The 18,964-nt window shown below is 32.5% G+C and overlaps 3 protein-coding genes across 3 annotated transcripts; 1 reads left to right on the top strand and 2 right to left on the bottom strand.

The window, feature by feature from the left end:
- Window positions 1–1,995: 1,995 nt before the first annotated feature.
- On the bottom strand, window positions 1,996–5,270 carry LOC130630552 (cubilin-like). Its single transcript, XM_057444087.1, has 5 exons — window positions 4,747–5,270; window positions 4,225–4,395; window positions 3,729–3,928; window positions 3,081–3,260; window positions 1,996–2,885 (listed from the first exon to the last, which is right to left on the bottom strand). Exons 1-5 carry the CDS (start codon window positions 4,989–4,991, stop codon window positions 2,500–2,502), a joined length of 1,182 nt encoding a protein of 393 aa, XP_057300070.1. The 5' UTR covers window positions 4,992–5,270; the 3' UTR covers window positions 1,996–2,499.
- A 2,549-nt stretch (window positions 5,271–7,819) lies between these two features.
- Window positions 7,820–18,209, top strand: LOC130630555 (uncharacterized). Its single transcript, XM_057444089.1, has 2 exons — window positions 7,820–8,894; window positions 15,720–18,209. The coding sequence occupies exon 1, from the start codon at window positions 8,041–8,043 to the stop codon at window positions 8,521–8,523; it is 483 nt and encodes a 160-aa protein (XP_057300072.1). The 5' UTR covers window positions 7,820–8,040; the 3' UTR covers window positions 8,524–8,894; window positions 15,720–18,209.
- LOC130630087 (uncharacterized) lies at window positions 10,604–13,792 on the bottom strand. Its single transcript, XM_057443485.1, has 2 exons — window positions 11,701–13,792; window positions 10,604–11,640 (listed from the first exon to the last, which is right to left on the bottom strand). Exons 1-2 carry the CDS (start codon window positions 13,790–13,792, stop codon window positions 10,604–10,606), a joined length of 3,129 nt encoding a protein of 1,042 aa, XP_057299468.1.
- Window positions 18,210–18,964: the final 755 nt, after the last annotated feature.

Genomic DNA, 18,964 nt, shown 5'->3' with positions numbered 1-18,964 from the left:
GCAATATAGTAATGACATCGGTGCAGTTACTTTCTCAAGCTACCCAAATTTGTGTCGTACCCTTTATGTACATCGGGAAGCCTACAGATACCGTTTGCATGTGTCGACCAGTTGTCATTGGAATATTTCTGTCTTTGATCTTATCAGCAACTTTAAGCAAAACACAGAGATTACTACAGATTTTTCAAGCCAAACTCAGAATGAATCGCATGGAAATCCTTCAAACCTCAGCTGTACAATACATTGGTATATTTCTATCCATCCTAATCGATTGCTGCCTGTTATTGGTCTCTTTTCAATATGAAAAACCAAAAGCTGAAATCCAACATGATTTCAAAACAATGCAAAGACGACATTTTTGCAATTCAGAATTACACACCCATGTCCAATTTGCATATGCCGTAATCCTACTTTTCATCAACTCGGTACAAGGTTTCAGAGCCAGAAGATTTCCAGAAAGTTTTCGGGAAACTATTTACATCACGTTTTCATCTTTTACCTGCTTCATTGCAATTGGTGTAATGGCCGGTATCTATTACAGTCAGACGGAATATTACATGAAAGACTTTGTGATAATGTATACATTATTGGTGCTAAATTTCATTGAATTGTTCTTGTTGAATGGATATAAAGTATTTGTCATTTTTTTCAGATCTAGTAGAAACAGTTCGCACTCGTTTCAAACAGAGAGAATGAGAAGAATTGAGAAAAACGTACAAAGGATGACAAAATTAAAGTAAATTGAGAAGTCATTTATATGAAGTGAAATTATGGGAAAGTGAAACGCTGCAGTTAAATGTGACACTGTTACACTTCAAGGTTTAAGGTTAATTTTTAGAGTAGAATCTTTGACTTTGCCAGGCATGCGCCTTGATTAAAAACCGCATTTAACTTCAAGGTGAACCAGATTGAGATTAAAATTTGGTCAATATACCACCGGAAGTGAATTTTGTCGGAAGTGTAAGAACTCATGTAACCAGACAATATACACTGCAAACTGGTTTGAGTTCCCTTTATTTAAACAGATCTCTAAAACATAATTTGTTTTTGATGTGAAATGTTTTTCATGCAAAAAGTTACCAGGTTTGCTAATTATAATCGCTGTGTTTAAACTTCGTTGTTAAAACTGTTATTTTTTTATTTTTTAGGATTGTAACATTAAGGAGTTTTATGAAAACAACTAAAAATTATTCATTTTTCATTTATTTTAAACAACTAAATACTTTATTTTATAGTCATAAGGATTGCTATAAAATAAAGTATTTTGTGAAATTTCTGGTCCTTTTGTGGAACAAAGTCATTAAAACTTCGCAGAAAAGGTTTCACCAATTTATGTGCAAGTTTAAAGTCATTTTTAGTTGTAATAATAAACTGTTTAGCATTTTTTATTTTAAGGACAAAATAGGCCTTTCCCAAATTTCCTAATTATGCCAAACTCATTTAAAGAGGTCAATACTAAAAATGATACTCATCCCTAAGTTCTTTATTAAAAGGTAGAACAAATTACCTAATATTGTAAATATTTCTGTTCTTTAAGTGCTTCAAGTGCAAGTTGAAAGTTACGATCAAACTCTTCATATAGCCAAGCTTTCTAAGAATGGCCTCGTTTTCAAAATAATTATTTTCTTCAAATCTAATTAAAATCCATTCAGGATGTTATATTGCTCTAAAAATTTCAGTTTTGTCATAATAATTTTATATTCTATCTTAATATCCTTTTGAAGAGCATAAAACCATTATAAAATTGTGGATGACGTCATAATTATTATAATTTATGAAATTCGGGAAAGGTGTAGTCTTAAAGAATTGCGCTCATTCATAGCTTATAAATTTTAGATGCGGTCAATGTAATTGGATATATTATGGTACGTCTAAACAGCATCACCATTTTAGGATTTGCGAACATTTTGCGAATTTCTTTCTCAACAGGTTCGATCTCGTCAAAGAAGAGGTATATTCCGGGTGGTTTTTAGAATGTTACCATGTTCCCTCTATTTGCAATTTTTCCATCGTAGGTTCGGCCATAAATGATTATTATTTTAGAGTTTAAAGAGAGCCATCTTATCTCAATAGACAAGCCTAAGCTCAAAAAGAACATCTTATTGGTAGAATTATATTTTATTAACCAATTGGATATATGGATTATTAGTGTACTGCGTGTTTAATTCTGTAATTCATTAGTTTATAAAATCTGTTATAAAAAGAAAGAAAAGTTGTTGCCGATGATGAGCGAATAACTTTTTCATTCTCTTTTTTCCAAATTGTTGTCCTTCTCAACACAATCTTGTCACGATAAAATCTGATCTTTAACCATAAGGCAAATTCACTGATTTTTAACCAGGTTTACTTATAAACAACTTCCAGCAAAACATACCAGCAAAATTGTTTAACCTGGTCATAAGCGATGTTTAAAGAAGCAACCAGTCTTGTTTCCAAATCGCTAGACTTTTAAAATAGGTTTTATTTTCTCGCAATTATTATACAGTTTTTAATGGTACGCTAAAAAGAGGTGGTACATACTTCTACCGGTGTCATTTGTCGATCCACGGAAGGAGAAAGGGGGTTCTTTAAAAGAAGTTCAGATTGAGACGGGATGGTTATCTTAGAAGTATGGTCCTTTGGTGGAGGGAGTTGAACATGCTGCGTTTTACGAAGGTATTGTGAAGGATGCAGTTGTTGTTTTTGTTGTGTTATTGGTAGATGCATAGGTTGACATTTCTTTGTTGATTTTTCTCCAGTTATGTCTTGATTATCAATCTTTTTAACTTTTTTCTTCTTCATTGTGATAATAAAAACAATAGTTATGAGAACGATAATGAAAATTGATGCAGTGATGAAGTAGATGAGTTTGTTGGTCATACCTGATGGCATTGTAACAGGATCACCTTAAGAAAAAACAAATGTAATTGGTATCTGCCAGCATTGTGAAATAAATTTGCTGCGCCTTTTATTATTAAGAAAACACTTTGTCGTTTTCATGAAAACATTGATGTGCATGGGGGTTTAAAACTAAAAAAAAATTTCCCTTTAAAGACTAATATTCTGTTACAAAAGTTGTCATTATGTAATAATGAACTTACTGTAGACAGTGTAACCAAGGTAAAAACCTCTTCGACCTTGACTCCCATGGTAAGAACGAAATACAATGTAAACAAAGTTGTAACTGCTTGTCAGTGTGACCACGTTAGATAATGAGCCACATGTTCTGTTAAGGCCGTCCAATAAAGAAGAACTTGATAGTGAATTGGGATTGTTTGATCCTACAATCAAATAAAAGTTATTATGCAAAGAAGAAGAAGAAGAAGAAGAAGAAGAAGAAGAAGAAGAAGAAGAAGAAGAAGAAGAAGAAGAAGAAGAAGAAGAAGAAGAAGAAGAAGAAGAAGAAGAAGAAGAAGAAGAAGAAGAAGAAGAAGAAGAAGAAGAAGAAGAAGAAGAAGAAGAAGAAGAAGAAGAAGAAGAAGAAGAAGAAGAAGAAGAAGAAGAAGAAGAAGAAGAAGAAGAAGAAGAAGAAGAAGAAGAAGAAGAAGAAGAAGAAGAAGAAGAAGAAGAAGAAGAAGAAGAAGAAGAAGAAGAAGAAGAAGAAGAAGAAGAAGAAGAAGAAGAAGAAGAAGAAGAAGAAGAAGAAGAAGAAGAAGAAGAAGAAGAAGAAGAAGAAGAAGAAGAAGAAGAAGAAGAAGAAGAAGAAGAAGAAGAAGAAGAAGAAGAAGAAGAAGAAGACATTAAATTACCTCGAAGTTCCATGTAGTCTTCTAACTCGCATGATGCTGAGGATACGTGAAAAAGGTTTACGTCAATGACACTTATCCTTACGATATTTCCATCCCCAACGTAGATTTGTGAAACACAGTACTGGTCTTCGATATATCCATTGGGATAGTTGGGAGAGGTTACAATCCCACTCTTCAAGTATGAAGTTGAATTAAGGTTTCTAAGAATGAAATATGTAAGAGTATATACTGGCTATATATTTTGTCTTCATCTCTTATGTTGTATTGTAAAGGATAATTTGTGTAACACCAAAAACACAAATAGGATTGTCTTTATTATCATTTTCAAGAAGGAAGTTTGAAAACGAAATACAAAAAACAAAACCAGGTCACTAGAAAATCCAGAATTATTTAAATGCAAAATAAAATATTTTCTTTCTTTGTTCTGCGTTATCTGGAAATTTCTTAAGTTTTAAAAAAGGTTGGGGCTAAAATTTTGACACAATGTTGTACTTACCCATTAGCACATTCCTGCGATGCATATTTTTTCACCGCAGCTTGAATAACGAATGATCCTCCCTGCCCATTGGAACTTGACTTTAGATTTATATTCACATGTTCTTTATGCGAAAAGATTGTATATGGTGTTTCGTCACCACAGAACTTTCCCAGATTCCTTCGACTCGCCCTAAAACAGCAATGGCGTAGTTAAACAACAGCAAAAACAACAACAGAATAAAAAATGAAAAACAACGACCACAACTGCGATAACAATGAAAACAAAAACGACAACGACTGCGACTGCGACAACAACGAAAACAAAAACGACAACGACTGCGACTGCGACAACAACGAAAACAAAAACGACAACGACTGCGACTGCGACAACAACGAAAACAAAAACAACAACAGCAAAAAGTAACGAAAACAAAAACAAAAGAGACAACCGCAAAATCAACAAAATAAGGTGGCTATAGAATTTTTAATACAAATTAGAGGTGAAATATAACAGTAATAAAACATAAAAACAATAACATACCCTTCTCCGATTAAAATTTCCAAATAATCCTCCTCACAATCTGGCATGCTACCAGCAGGAACATGCATGGACAGAAAGTAAACTTGTAAAACATACGATACATGATGATACAGTATGTTTTGCTGGATTGTATATGTGCAGTTTAAATTAGCACCATAATTATGAGGATACCCAGGATTATATATTTCCGTCTTTGAATATGTGATGCTTGGATACCACGTCGTGCCGCATGGTAACGATACCATTATGTATTTGTTGTCGCGATTATTTTTTCTTTTATTTAAACAACGGTGATAAACCTCCTTCGTACAAAGTAACAAAATATGTGCCTGGGAAAGCTTTTGATTTGAATATTTTCATTTTTTTAACCATTTAGTTGTGTAAAACCGCGACCCCTTCAATTGTGGTTCTTCACCGTGAGTTACCATGGTGATTTAAAAGTTATTTTGAGCAACATTAAATATCGTGAATCCATGCCATGTTGTTATTCTCTCCATCGTTGATCTGACCGTTAACCCACAAATTTATTATTAATTGATCGTGTTATTTTAATTCGTGCTGGAGTGCTATAAATAAATAAATAAATAAATAAATATACTTCAATAAGTATATGTTTATAAATATATCTATTTCGCTCTATTGTTGGGTTGTTTTGAGTCTATCACGGATCAATTTCACTACCCGAGCAGAAGGCGGTATAAGAAACAAGACCTGTGCGTATGATGAAGCCCTTGTTTCTTAGGTCATCCCTTTACCCACGCAACATCCTTTCTCTACATACGATACTTCGAATCCTCCAATCAAAAAACAAGAAACTAGTTTAAAGAGATTTTCCTTTTGTATTATGTTGTTTCCGTGTTAGATTTTTATCTGACAAACAATCTAAAAATTCATGGATGATTGTCTTTTAATACTTATGTTATTTACAGTAAAATTTGGTAATTTGTGAGGTATGTCGTCAATTTTAAAAGATTTATGAAATAGAGTACATTTTGTTTTCGTCAATACCCAGGGTTGGGCATGTTCACACTCTAATTCTAAATTTTTTACATGTTAGAGATACTAAATATAATACGAAGAAAATAGAACTATTACAATAATTCTAAAGGCATAGACTTTACCCTGTTATTAAAAATAGAACGGTCCACGCTCAATTAATAAACCCTCCATCAGAGTAAGTTTAAAATTATAGAATCTTCCGCAAGTACTGAGAAGTTTTGAAATTAATTTTGAAGGAATGCTGGTGATATTAATGTTATGATTAAAGTTTTTTTAAATTTCAACTTGTATTAACAAGCCTTTTAAGCAGAAGTCAATTAGTACAAAACTGAAAAAACGTTCCCAGTTCTGGGGACCGCGGATCGAATCCCGCTCACTGTAGTTCTTCTATAATATGAAAAAACGTGTTTATTTGCTGTACGAATCTGAAGATTTCACATTTAATCAAGTTTCAGGTAAGGATTTCAAAAATCACATTCATTTTGTTTAATAAAATGAGAAATTGCAGTAGCACATCAAATAAAAGTAATTTGAGAATACACCTAAGGTAGAAAAAATTTCTAATCGGTCGTTGTTTTTTTTCACAACAAGTTTTCAACCAGCACGGTGGGAAAATGCACGAACTGCTGGACCGTTGCAAATCCTTTATCTTTCTGCATCCTTATCTGATGGCCTGTTTTAAGAATTTTACGACTATAGTCAAGAGGCTCTGCAAGACCAGCTGATTCACCCATATTGTGATAATGATGGCTGTCTATAAGAAAAAAAATATTCAATACATTGTTGCGACACACGACAACAACCAAAAACAAGAAAAACACGAAGACACAAGTACCTTTTGGAAATTTGGTGATGTACTTTAACTTGCTAAAACATTTTGTATATAGATGTTGAATTACATATATATTCAAACGCCTTCTTAATCTTTTTAAAGGTTGCTTTTCTTTGCAATGAAGTATTTTTGCTTATTGTGCACTCTGGAAAGTTAAAAAAAATTTTCACAAGGAACTCTACAGGACAATCCTTTTTTTTGGTTGCTTGTATGAGCTTTTTTGTTTTACACATCTCAGGGTAGTCATTAAGAAGTAAGTCTATTTTCCCTGTCTGAGTGATGCTTTTCTTTTTTGCAACATTTTTATCTTTGCCCCGATGACATTGGTATTTTCTGTCCCCAAGATATATATATGGTTGGTCTACCAAGAGGTAAAGTGTCATCTTGTCCATGTCGGCACTTGACATTTGCTGACGGAATTGCCTTAGTGTTTTCAAAATCTTTAAGCTCTCAACAGTAATTATTAGCTGTCTCCAATTTGCTGATAAGAATTTCCAAAATCACACACGCAAAAAAGAAACCAAAATAACCGAAAAGAAGAAATTTTTTAGTTGACTCGTATAGGAATGCATGAAGCATTTATCCATTAATTCAATAATGCGCTTCAACTATATACATCATTAAAAACAGTTTATAACCTCGTGGTTAAATCAAATCAAAGGAAATACAAAACCTTATGTAAATAAACACTGTTTTCTCGGGGCGGAGCATTAATATTTATTTACACATTTTTTCCCAACAAAATCCTTTATATCAAATAGCAAGGAGATATTGTGCTAAATTTTTATCAACAATTTGCTTCCATTTTTAATAGCAGTTGTGATGTGCTTTTTAAAAATGTAGTGTTTCATTTATATACTTTACTGTAAGGGATGAAGAGTTAAAATTAAATAAAAAAAACAAACAAAAGATATATACTGCTTTTTTGTTTTTTATTATTGCACCCATAGAGTTAATCATTTTATTGCCAACCAAAATTTGTGGGAATATTTTAGGGAAAGAAGTTTATGGTTATCTTTAAATTTTATTTTTTAAGTTTATAAAAGTTACATTTAAGTCTAGTCCAGTTAGCTTGCAGTTATTCAGTTTTGAAATTTGTGAAATACTTATACTTTAAGTTAATAAACGTAAAACAAAATACCATATATACATTTGCTTACATTTAGAATGTTCCCAAAAGAAAGTGTCATGGAAAATGTGTTGATCTTGATGTAATTTATTTACACAGATTTTATGGTAATATCAATTATTTCTATTCTAATTTTAATTTATTTATTTATGTTTTTATTTCTTATGATCATATTGCAATTTGTCTATCTTAAGAGGAAGTATTAACGGAAATTAAGTTTGCGGGTTGTGCTACAATCTGTAAATTTAAATTCAAAATTATAGTATATACTCATGAAAATTTGTGTGTGTAGATATATGATTATCTTTTTTCTAATTTAGTTTTATAACAAACAATGGCCAGTGCTGCAGTTGCATCAGCTATTTCTCAATCTTCTCCAGTCACAAAAATAAACCACCGGATGAGATTGTGTTTGGGTTCAGAATGCTATCATAAGAAAGGTGTTCGAAATATTCTTCATAATACATTTAATAATCCTTTTTATCATGGACTACCAGAAGATCCTGTTGGTTTATTTCGAGAACTAAAAAGGTTTCAACCACAGTTGACTAAATTGAAAACCAAAAATCGCATCACATCAGCACAGTGGAATTTATTATACCCAGCCACAAAACGAACTGATTCAAAAGAATTTGAAATTCCTTTAATGGTGATTCTGTTAAAACATTGCACAGATTTACTTGCTCCTGTTTTTGGATTGGATGATAGTAACCCACCTTTGTCTGTTCAAGGATTAAGTGCCAATTCACTAAGAGCTCGTTGCATGCGACACTTCTTGTATCACTATGGAAATCCTATGTTGATGGATAATAATTAATTCTAAACAAAATGGACTGAACTAGGTTGGGTTGCAGAAGTGGAAATATGCTTGATTTGAAAACTGAACCATTAGATCCACACAAGCTAACTTATTCAAATTTGCGACATCATACTTAGAAGAGGGACAAAAGAATTTATTAGAATTGCATGAAAGTATTGCATCTGATGTTAAAATTTTATTGGATCGTGTGTTGACACTAGAAAAATATGTGGATAACTTTACTGATATCAATACCGCTATCACGGAAATAATATGCCAATATACAAACCTCTATAATCAGGTGGAAGAGAACATGGAAATGATAGAAAAACATGATATTGATATTAAACATTTGACAACAAAAATAAAAGACCTAAAGCCACAGGAAGGTATGTTTCCCTTTTAAAAACAAAACAAAATGGGTTTCTTATGTTAAGCATGTTCAGAGATACAGAAGAACCTTGTCCCTTTTCGTATTAAAATGGTCATATTATGTGTTTATAAATATTCTACTTAACATTAGTCATTATGCACAAATTAATTTTGTTTTAATAATGATTATGAAGATCGGATAATGATATGCATGGTGTTGAACAATCTTTATTTGTTGCTAATTTTTATTTTTATTTCAGCCTCCTACGTAATGAAATAAATTTTGTTGGCAATGTAATCATGGTTCTCTTCTTTTATTTTTGGTTTAAAAATAAAAAGCAGAATGTTTTAAAACTTTGATTACCTGTTCTAGAGTTTAATTTTTGATCACTTTTAGAATCTGTAAAAAAATTTACTTTTGTATTATTGTATAACTTAAAAATAAAAAATTAAGGGTAATAAATAAGTATGGGTTAATTAAATGATTAAAAAGGTATCGTAAAAAGAAAAGAGAAAGTTTACATTATGATTTTAAAGCTATTTTGACACAACCACTAAACAATAATTCAAATAACAGGAGAAAAAAACAAATTTTTTATTCCTTGTCTGAAAATTGTTTTGATAAATTCTTTATGTTTATATGGTTATAAATAAATAAGTGCTACAATTTTATTTTGCATGTTGATTAATGGCCTCACGCATTTCTATTTCTTTATTTCAATTTCTCACACCATTGCAGTATAGTAAAGATTTTCTATATTTAAAAAAAATTCATTTGATGACATTAGCGTAATATTGTTAACAAAAAAAAGAAATACCGTAATTCTTCTTTTTAGCTCCCAGGGGGCAGCTTATTAAATTTAGGAGGTTTTAGATGTTAAAAGGCGAAATATGTGACTAACCTGATAATCGTTGTAGCTCCGACTTGGGTTTAACACAACAATCATTAAACACAACAGCAACACAACAGCAACGCAACGTTGTACCAAGGTATCAGCTCTGCACCAAACAGAACAAAAACCCCATCTAACACTATTGTAATTGTCTAAACACGAACAGTAGGTTAACAATCTTCCCACTTTTCTTCAATCTTTATGTACACTATTTACACATCACCAACTTAAGATTAATGGAGCCCACCACGCTGAAGGGTTCTCAATAGTCCCTAAGCAGATGCTCCTCTTTTCGTCAGGCAATTTGCAATTTGTTTCTTGCTATCAACCCACTTTACATCTGTTATTTCTCCTCTGTCAATCATTTCTTTAAGTATAGACAAATCTATCCGTAGTCGCTTATCCACAACAGATTTGATCGAATGAACTGCTTCAAATAGTTGTCCACTGTCTGTGTAACATATAATGGAATTTGAAACATTACGACCACATACTTCAGTCAGTAAATTTGATAACCAGAATGCTGCTTCTGCAGCTTCAACTTGAATCAGAGTTTCTGCAGCCATTGTACTCTTTACTACTCTTTGCAGGCGCTTTGACTGCCACATAATGGGTGATAGATTTCCACAGTCGTCTTTCAGAAATATTATATATCTGCCTTGAGATCCTCCGTTTCTAAGGTTTGCAACGGATGCGTCATTGTAGATTTCAAGAGTCAAATTTTTCATAGTACCTTTAAACTGTAAAATAACATTTTTGTTTTTGGCTTTTCCCAGAACTTTGTTGCCTTTCAATAAATCATCTATTGTGGCTTCCTTTATTGATGCTCCTAATTAACAGACTTCAAACATGATATCGGGTCTGGTCTGTCCATTTAACCAGCACAGCCGTCCTATTAAAGCTCTGAATTCCCTGATCTCATTTTCATTCAGTGGATAATTCTTCTTCCCCTTTCTTTTTTTTTCTATTTCAATAGGTTCAATTTCCTCAACATATGCATTTTGGTTGATTTGAATGGTAAAATCACTGTGCTGGTTCAAGCTTAATCCAAGATAACGAAATACAGTTGAACATTCAGATCCAACAAGAAACACTCTCCGTAAAGGTTCTATAACATTGTCGATGAAATCCTCATTCCCGCCCCAACAAAAATCATCAACATGTGTGGCCATTACTCCTGATAATTGTTGACCATGATGCCAGTAAAATATTGCAGGATCACTCTTGCTCACCAAGACATTAAGATTTATGAGCTCTTCTTTTACACGCAAATACCAACAGCGAGAAGCATCCACCAAACCATAAATGCATTTCTTAAGCTTCCACAAAGAATTTCCATTATTAGCTTCTTTTGGAGGTTTTAGGTAAACAGTTCTTTCAATTTTCTTTCCTTGTAAAAATGCAGATTTGATATCAATAGAACTGCACCTCCAATTATTGTAAGCAATGAGGGTGAGTATCAAATGCAAGCTTTCCTTCGAGCAAGTTGGGGAGTCTTTTAAAATGTCATTATCTATCTCCTCAAAGCCCAATGCAACTAATCTGGCTTTCATCTTTTTCTTCCCATTCAGTATTTTCTCAGTCACGACCCATCTCACAGACAATGCCTTTTGTCCATGGTTTTCAACATTTTCATAAACCTTGTTCTTTTTCCATTTTTCCAATTCGTCAATTTTAGCATTCAAGACGTCTGAATCTGCAAATTTTACTTGCGAAAGAAGTGCCTCTTCTGTGTTTATTGGCTGCCAACTTTCAGTTTCCTCCCAATCAACACATGACAATGAATTACTATCTACATCTCGTATATTCAAATAGGATTTATATTTTCCAGTTGCTTTACCACCTTTTGATATAATTTCAACATCTTTAACTGTATCACAGTCCTTGAACTTACACTTTACAAATGACTTAGCTTTGGGTTAAACAGAACCATCAAACCACTTTTGGTCTTGTGTGTCACTGTTTGTTACATCTAAGGAAAGTCGACTTATGCTATTGGTTAGATTATTTATATCATTAATTTCATCTGATGCAACTTGTCCCTCCTTTCTAATGGCATCCCTTCTTTCTGGTTCATCACTTTGGAAGTTCTGCAAATCAATATCAGAATTTTCAGCACTGTCATCACTATCTCCATCACCTACTACTTCTTCATTCACAGGATTATCGGTGTCGGTTAAAGATGTTATTGGTTTATTTCTGCAACTTTCTATGGGAGTAGCATCAATCAGAGAAAAGCTTGTGTCTCTTTGGATACGACAAGGGTGCACACTGACATACGAACTGCCATGTTTTATTAAAACCTGTTTGCCATCCTGTCCTATGACACTACCTGGGCCTTTCCAAGCATTTCTTGTGTTTCTTTTGTAAAATACCTTGTCCCCAGTTTCAAATCTATCATCACCTGACGTTCTTGTTTGATGCCTTAATGCTCTTCTAACCTTTTCCGCTGATTCACTTTGTATGAATGCCTTTCGTGCAGCGTTCATAGCATTTAGATTTGTTGCAACAATCTCACTGGAAGTCTTTCCTTCTAAAGCTGGTAACTTCGCATTATCGCAGTTCGGAAGATTTGGGTTGAATCCAAAAACAAGTTGGTTCGGACTGTAGCCATTGACATTTTTCAGGGAATTTTTGGCGCTCACTGCCCAGGCTACTGCCATGTCCAAATCGACTGTAACTTTATCCTCCATCATCTTGCTAACATTATAACCAAGAATAGCATTATGTCTTTCCACCAAACCATTGCTCCAAGCGCTTTCTGCAGCTGTTGTGCATATTCTGATGTTGGCATTTTCACACATCGATACAAAATCCTCATTTGCAAATTCTCCGTCGTTATCAATAAGAAATTTTTCAGCAGAACCAAATATGGAAATCCATATTTGAAAGATTCGTTTGATTATTTCTTCTTTCCTTTTTGTTTTGATGACGCACGAAGTACTGTAGCGAGTAAAATGGTCAACTAAATGCAAGAACCAAACCTTTGGCGAATCTGACCATTCTTTCAGATCTAATGCTACTGTTTCATTGAATCGTCTTGCCATTGGAAAACCTACAATCGGGGTTGGCTTTGGCTTTTTGAATTTCAAACAAATTTGGCAGGAATGCTCAAGCTCATCAAGATGATTTAAGATCTCAACATCATTAATATTTGCATCTATCAGCAACTGTTTTAGTCTTGAACTATTAGGATGACTGAACTGTCGATGAAGTTTGACTGCAGCAGCCTTCTTTTGCAGTGGTGTTTTCTGTTGTAAAAAATTACATATAGCAAGTGCTTCTTCTTTAATGTCTCCTTCTTTGAACTTTCCAACTCTTCCTATTGGAATACAGTAATGACCACAGGAACTGAAAGAAACTGGTATATCTGTGTTGAAGATAATTATTTTATCGCTGGCAAAGTCTATTCTAGTGTTTGCCTTTTTCATAGCTTCCTTGCTTAGCAATAAGGGTAATGGTATTTGCACCACATCTGTGGATAACATCACGCTTCGCCCAGCAATTATTGTAGGTAAGGTGACATTTTTAACAGATGTCACATGTTTACCACTTCCAAACTTGAATATTGTTGCACTTTTTCTTTCAATCACAGACTTTAACTCTCCATCATTCAATCTGTTTAGATAACATTGCAACCAATCTTCGCCACAAACTGTTTTGGTACACCCAGAGTCAAGTATCACCATGCTTAAAGTTTCTCCAACAAGATTTGTCATGCATTCTTCAATAAGGGTTACCTGAACTTCATCTGGTGCTTGTTTTATTTTGTTTTCCTGTCCCTGACGTGTATCTGAGCATGACTTTGCCCAGTGAAAAACTGATCCACAGATAGCACATCTACTAGGCTCACCATTTCTATCTAATGGGTTCAATCTTCTATTCCCATCTGCAAATCTTCGGGTATATGTTCTTCTGTTGTCTCTAGATCGACTTTGAGTTTTATTTTGTCTGTACGTAGCTCCATAATAAATGTCTTCAGTCTTCTCGATTTTGATATCATCACTACCTTGACCAGTCATAAAATTTGAAGGATCACTAAAAATCTTTTATAGCTGCTCTTTGGCTTTGGTGTATTTTAGTTCCGTTAAAGTTGCTCTAATAAGTTGCTTATGACTTTCCGAAATATTTGAACTGTTAATGAAACGATAAGCTAAAACTCCTTCAGGTAATTCCATATCGTAATTCTTGAGCTTGTTGTATAGTCTTTCAAACTCAATAATATAATCATTCATTGTCATTGATGAAGGTCTACAAAATTTTTCAAACTTTTCATATGGCTCATAAGCTGAATGGTGCGAGTCCTTAAGATACAAGGAGTCTAACTTCTTCACGAGTTCCTTAACACCATCATCAGAACTTAACACTTCAAGTTCCATCTCTAAAATTACTTCTCGTGCTTGACCAGTCAAAGTCAAAAAAATAGCAAGTGCCTGCTTCTTCTTCGCCAACAAGGTAAATAATTGCCATATCTGTACTTCTTTTTTCCAGTTCTCATAACACATAGTGTTATCACCAAGTGTCGGTGGGGCTTTGTAGTGTGCCATCTTTAAAAGGTTAGTACACCCTCCGCTACCAGTGTTAAAAGGCGAAATATGTGACTAACCTGATAATCGTTGTAGCTCTGACTTGGGTTTAACACAACAATCATTAAACACAACAGCAACACAACAGCAACGCAACGTTGTACCAAGGTATTAGCTCTGCACCAAACAGAACAAAAACCCCATCCAACACTATTGTAATTAGTTATACTGTCTAAACACGAACAGTAGGTTAACATTAGATGGAGGATTAATAGAAAGAGGGGGCCTATAAATAAAAGGAGGGGGCTAAATAATTAATAGAATTTTAAACACAATATCTATTTTATAAATTAATACATAATGTTAACTTCATCTGTTTCATCATCATCTTCATTTAACAGAAGAAATTCTACTTGTCTTCAATGCACTGCAAAAGAACCTTAGATATTTTGCAAACCAAACTTGGGGAGAAAAAAATTAAAGCTGCAGCATATGGATATATCGTTGTAAATGACGTTAGATCAACGAATAATATCGAATTTCTTTGACTACTTTTCCTTTTTTTTATTTATTTTTTTGTTGGAGGGGGGGGAGGAGGGGGTGGGAGGGGTGAAATAAAGGGAGGGGGCTAAATAACTTTGTGAGTCGCTGAAGAGGGCCCATTAGAAGGGGGGCTAAATAAAGGGAGGGGGCTAAAAAAAGGAATTACGGTAAGCCAATTTACAATGCAAACATATAAAACATGTCATATTAAACCTAGGTAAACAGACACTGTAGTATGACCTGTTAATCAGACCCATAGTATGACCTCACCGTAGTATGACCTATTCACTGATAATATAAGATACGTATATATCTCGAGTTTACTTTTTCAAATGGATTTCAAGGTAAAGTGACCTTAAGATGTTGGAAAGTCACTTTGCTGTTTTGTCTAAAAAAAATCCTAGGCTTAACCCTATTCGTGCTAAACAATTTGGTGAAAAAAAATTGAAGACTTTAACAAAATAATAGACCAATATAAACTAAGAAGTCTCATAAAGCTTTTGAAAACATGTAAAAACATTATACATTAACATACATTTTTTTACATTAAATTGTTCATTAATACCTGGACAACAATGGTAGAAATTACACAGGGGGTCCCTCCCCCAGCATTGAAGAGCCCCTAAAAGGTCCAGCAGGAAAAGGTAAAAAGTGCATCTAAAATTAAAACATAAAAAACCCATAAGTATAAGTATAAGTTAATATTAAAGTATAAATTAATATTTCTATATATATAAATAATCAATGAAGACAGATATTTAGCACATTTTTCTGTAAAAACAAGTATCTTTTCTAGTGTTTTTATAAGCATTTGGTCAGTCCTACTAATACAAATTCTTAGTTTTGTTTTGTTTAATCCACACAATGCCTGTTTTTACAGATTTGTTGTCAAAAGATATGCAATGGAATCTTTGTGAAAATGTATCAAACTTTTTGGCCCCGTTGTCGTATTAGACAAAATTCATCAATATTTTCAAAAGCAGATCTGCTAAGAAAGATTTTATGGCTGTAGCATTGTCAGGATTGGGTGGTATAGGAAAAACAGAAGTGGTGGCAAAATATATTAGCATGTGTAAGAAGGAATATGAAAATGTGATTTGGCTTGAATGCGATGATTTGAAAACATCATTGATAAGATTAGCATCATACTTGGATATAAAAACACATGTGCCTGAGGTTGATGTATTAACTCAACTTATTTTTTACAAGTTAGAGATTATAAATGTATGTTTGTACATGTAGTTGATAATAAGTCAATTAGAGATTTCATGAAGAACTTAAAGAATATGAAGAACATACCCTGCGTGATAATCACAAGTCTATATAGTGAATGGGATGGTGTGCACATAAAACATATCCCAATGAATGTGTTAGAACCTGATAAAGCTGTTGCTTTTCTCTCTGACTGCTTGCCAACATGTAATCCTGATAAGTTGGAATGTTAGTGCATGAATTGCAATAATTACCACTAGTTTTGCAACAAGCAAGACGTTACATTCTGAAGCACTCAATGCGCATACCAGATTATATCCAATATTTAAAAGAAAATCGAAGAGAATTGTTAATGGTTCGTCTAGATAAAGCAGAAATTGAATATGATAAAACATTATTGTCTGTTTGGAATATGGCATTTAAAAATCTAAAAGAACATGATAACCTGCTTGCTATTGATATTTTAAATATGATGGCATTAATGGATGGTAGTTTTATCAACACCAAAACCTTTTTGTATTTAGATGGTATTGATGAACCTATGTTAAATGCAGCAGTAGAAGTATTATGTGAATACTCGTTGATACAAATAAATACTTCTAAAATTGTCACCATTCATAGATTAGTGCAGAAGATCACTAAATTATATGAAGAAGAAAAATCCAATTTATCTTCTAAGTCAATTGGCATATACTTTAAAGTTATCAAAATTATTATGTCGCATAGCTGAGGCACAGGTCCTGATAGGTAATGATCTTCAAAATCTTTGGTTCGGGCACATAAAAAAAACTTATTCTTGAATTATTTGAACCTATTTTTTACAAGAATTTTACTGCTTTATCAACCTGTAAAACTCTTGCTAGTTATGTGTGCCTTGGAGCTTTTGGGTGTTCTCAGACGAGTTCAAAAAGTTATTTAAATACGCATTTTCTTTTGATTTCCTTTAATGGGAATAGATGATTTAAAATCGTTACAGTTTATAAATAAATTTTCCACTGTTTATTCAAATGAACTTGCTGAAATCAGAGTAGAGCAAATATGTTGGCATTATATGCATGTAGAGATTTTAATCAACAAAATTGTAGAAGCTATTACATTATTTGATTCTTTACCAGATGTTAAGTTTCCATCAATATCATTGAGTAATGCCTGTTATAAAACAGCTATTCTTTGTCAATAGGGGAGAAGAGGCTCCTCTTCTAAACAAACAGTGTTTCGAATACATATATTCAAAATATAGTGTAGATGACGCTGATTTATTTTTTATGTGTATTGTTGGCAGAACATTTGTTGATTTAGATGATGTTGAACATGCTCATTTGTGTGTAGAACATATGGAAAGTGGTTACAGAAGTTGGGATTTAAAGATGGGAATTTGCTTTTATGCTACTTTCATTACATTAAAGCAACACTTGTCCTCTATGGAAATTTGCTTTTACACTGCTTTCATAACATCAAAGCAAAACTTGCAAATCTTGAAAGCAGAAAATTATCCAAGAAGTTTTATAGATAAATGTCTTGAAGAAATCCATAAATGCAAATACAAAATAGTAAAAAACTTCACGTACTCAAGAAATTGGTGACAAAGATGAGAAAACGACTGCTTTGTGAATATGTCAAGATTAAAACTGAATTAGAAGGATTTTATGTTAAAGTACCATTTGTTTATGGTTATTAGTCATTTTATAACTTATACTGCAGGACGTCACACATTTTTCTTAATGTTGATATATAGTTCTGTATAAAGAACAATCCTAATTAAAATCCCACACAGAAAATATGTTGTAATACGCTTATTTTTTTTATAAATTATATACTATGTTTCTCTTTCTGAAAATTAAATCATGACCCTGGGAACAGCATATGCTCAATTTCTCTTGAATTTTTAGCCTTCTTGTTTTACCAGTGTTACGCTTATTAAAATTTGACATATAAATAATTTAATTATGGTTTTTTTATATAATATGTAAATAGTAAAAATGTTAAATAAGACTTTATTTTTGATCTTATTGTTTATATTTTTTTATTTCTAATTCTAATAATCTACTAATGTAGTATGTACTAAAGAATTGCTCAAGAAAAAGAAAATAAACCAATCAGATTAATAAGAAATCGTTGTTCAGTGATTTTTCTATTTTGCTACTCAATTAAAATCTGAGATGATCGTAATGATCTAAAAACATTTTCTTTAATGAAACCTAAAAAAAAGATTAGACTGTATTTTTTTTACAGAAAGACATATATATGATGGTTTGACATGTATAGTCTTCAAAAATAAATAGAAAATAAATTCATATATGTAGACATTTGTCATCTTTTGTGCAATTTGATCATTTTTGTTATCACTAAGAGAAACAAGAAGACTTTTTATAAAGACACAGTAATTTTAGCTTTTGCAATTGGCCTTCTTAATTTCGAAGTTAAATTCTTCCAGCTATTTTCGATTTGGCTTAACATAAAAATTTTGGTTTGCAATTTTTTATTTTGTCTTGATCAAAAATGCATTTATAGTAATATGCTCCAGGGCCATTCACCAGTTATTCTTTATGTGTTGAAAGAGGACATTTGAATTGTAAAAAGAAATATTTCAAATAATATTTTTTTATATTTTCATATTTTCATATTTTCCCCTGTCTATTGTAAAACAAATGCGATTGATGTCAATGTTCTATTAAAATTGGTGAATCCATTGCATTACACCATGATGGTAACATCATCACTTTTCCATAATTGAAATTTTTACAGGACTTACTTAGTTAATAATTAAATAAGCTAATAAAAGTTAATTATAATTCAAAAGCTATGTTTTTCTATTTTTTCCTTGAAAAAAATTAAAGGTTTTATTTTTAAAACAAAAGTGTGGAACTGTTGAACTCTCCCTTAAGTCTATACAATCATCTGTGTGTGTGTTAC

This window comes from Hydractinia symbiolongicarpus, chromosome 2 (genome assembly GCF_029227915.1).
Source record: "Hydractinia symbiolongicarpus strain clone_291-10 chromosome 2, HSymV2.1, whole genome shotgun sequence".
Taxonomy (NCBI): Eukaryota; Metazoa; Cnidaria; class Hydrozoa; order Anthoathecata; family Hydractiniidae; genus Hydractinia; species Hydractinia symbiolongicarpus.
Note: the sequence above shows the minus strand (reverse complement) of the source record. Positions and strands in the feature narration are given on the sequence as shown.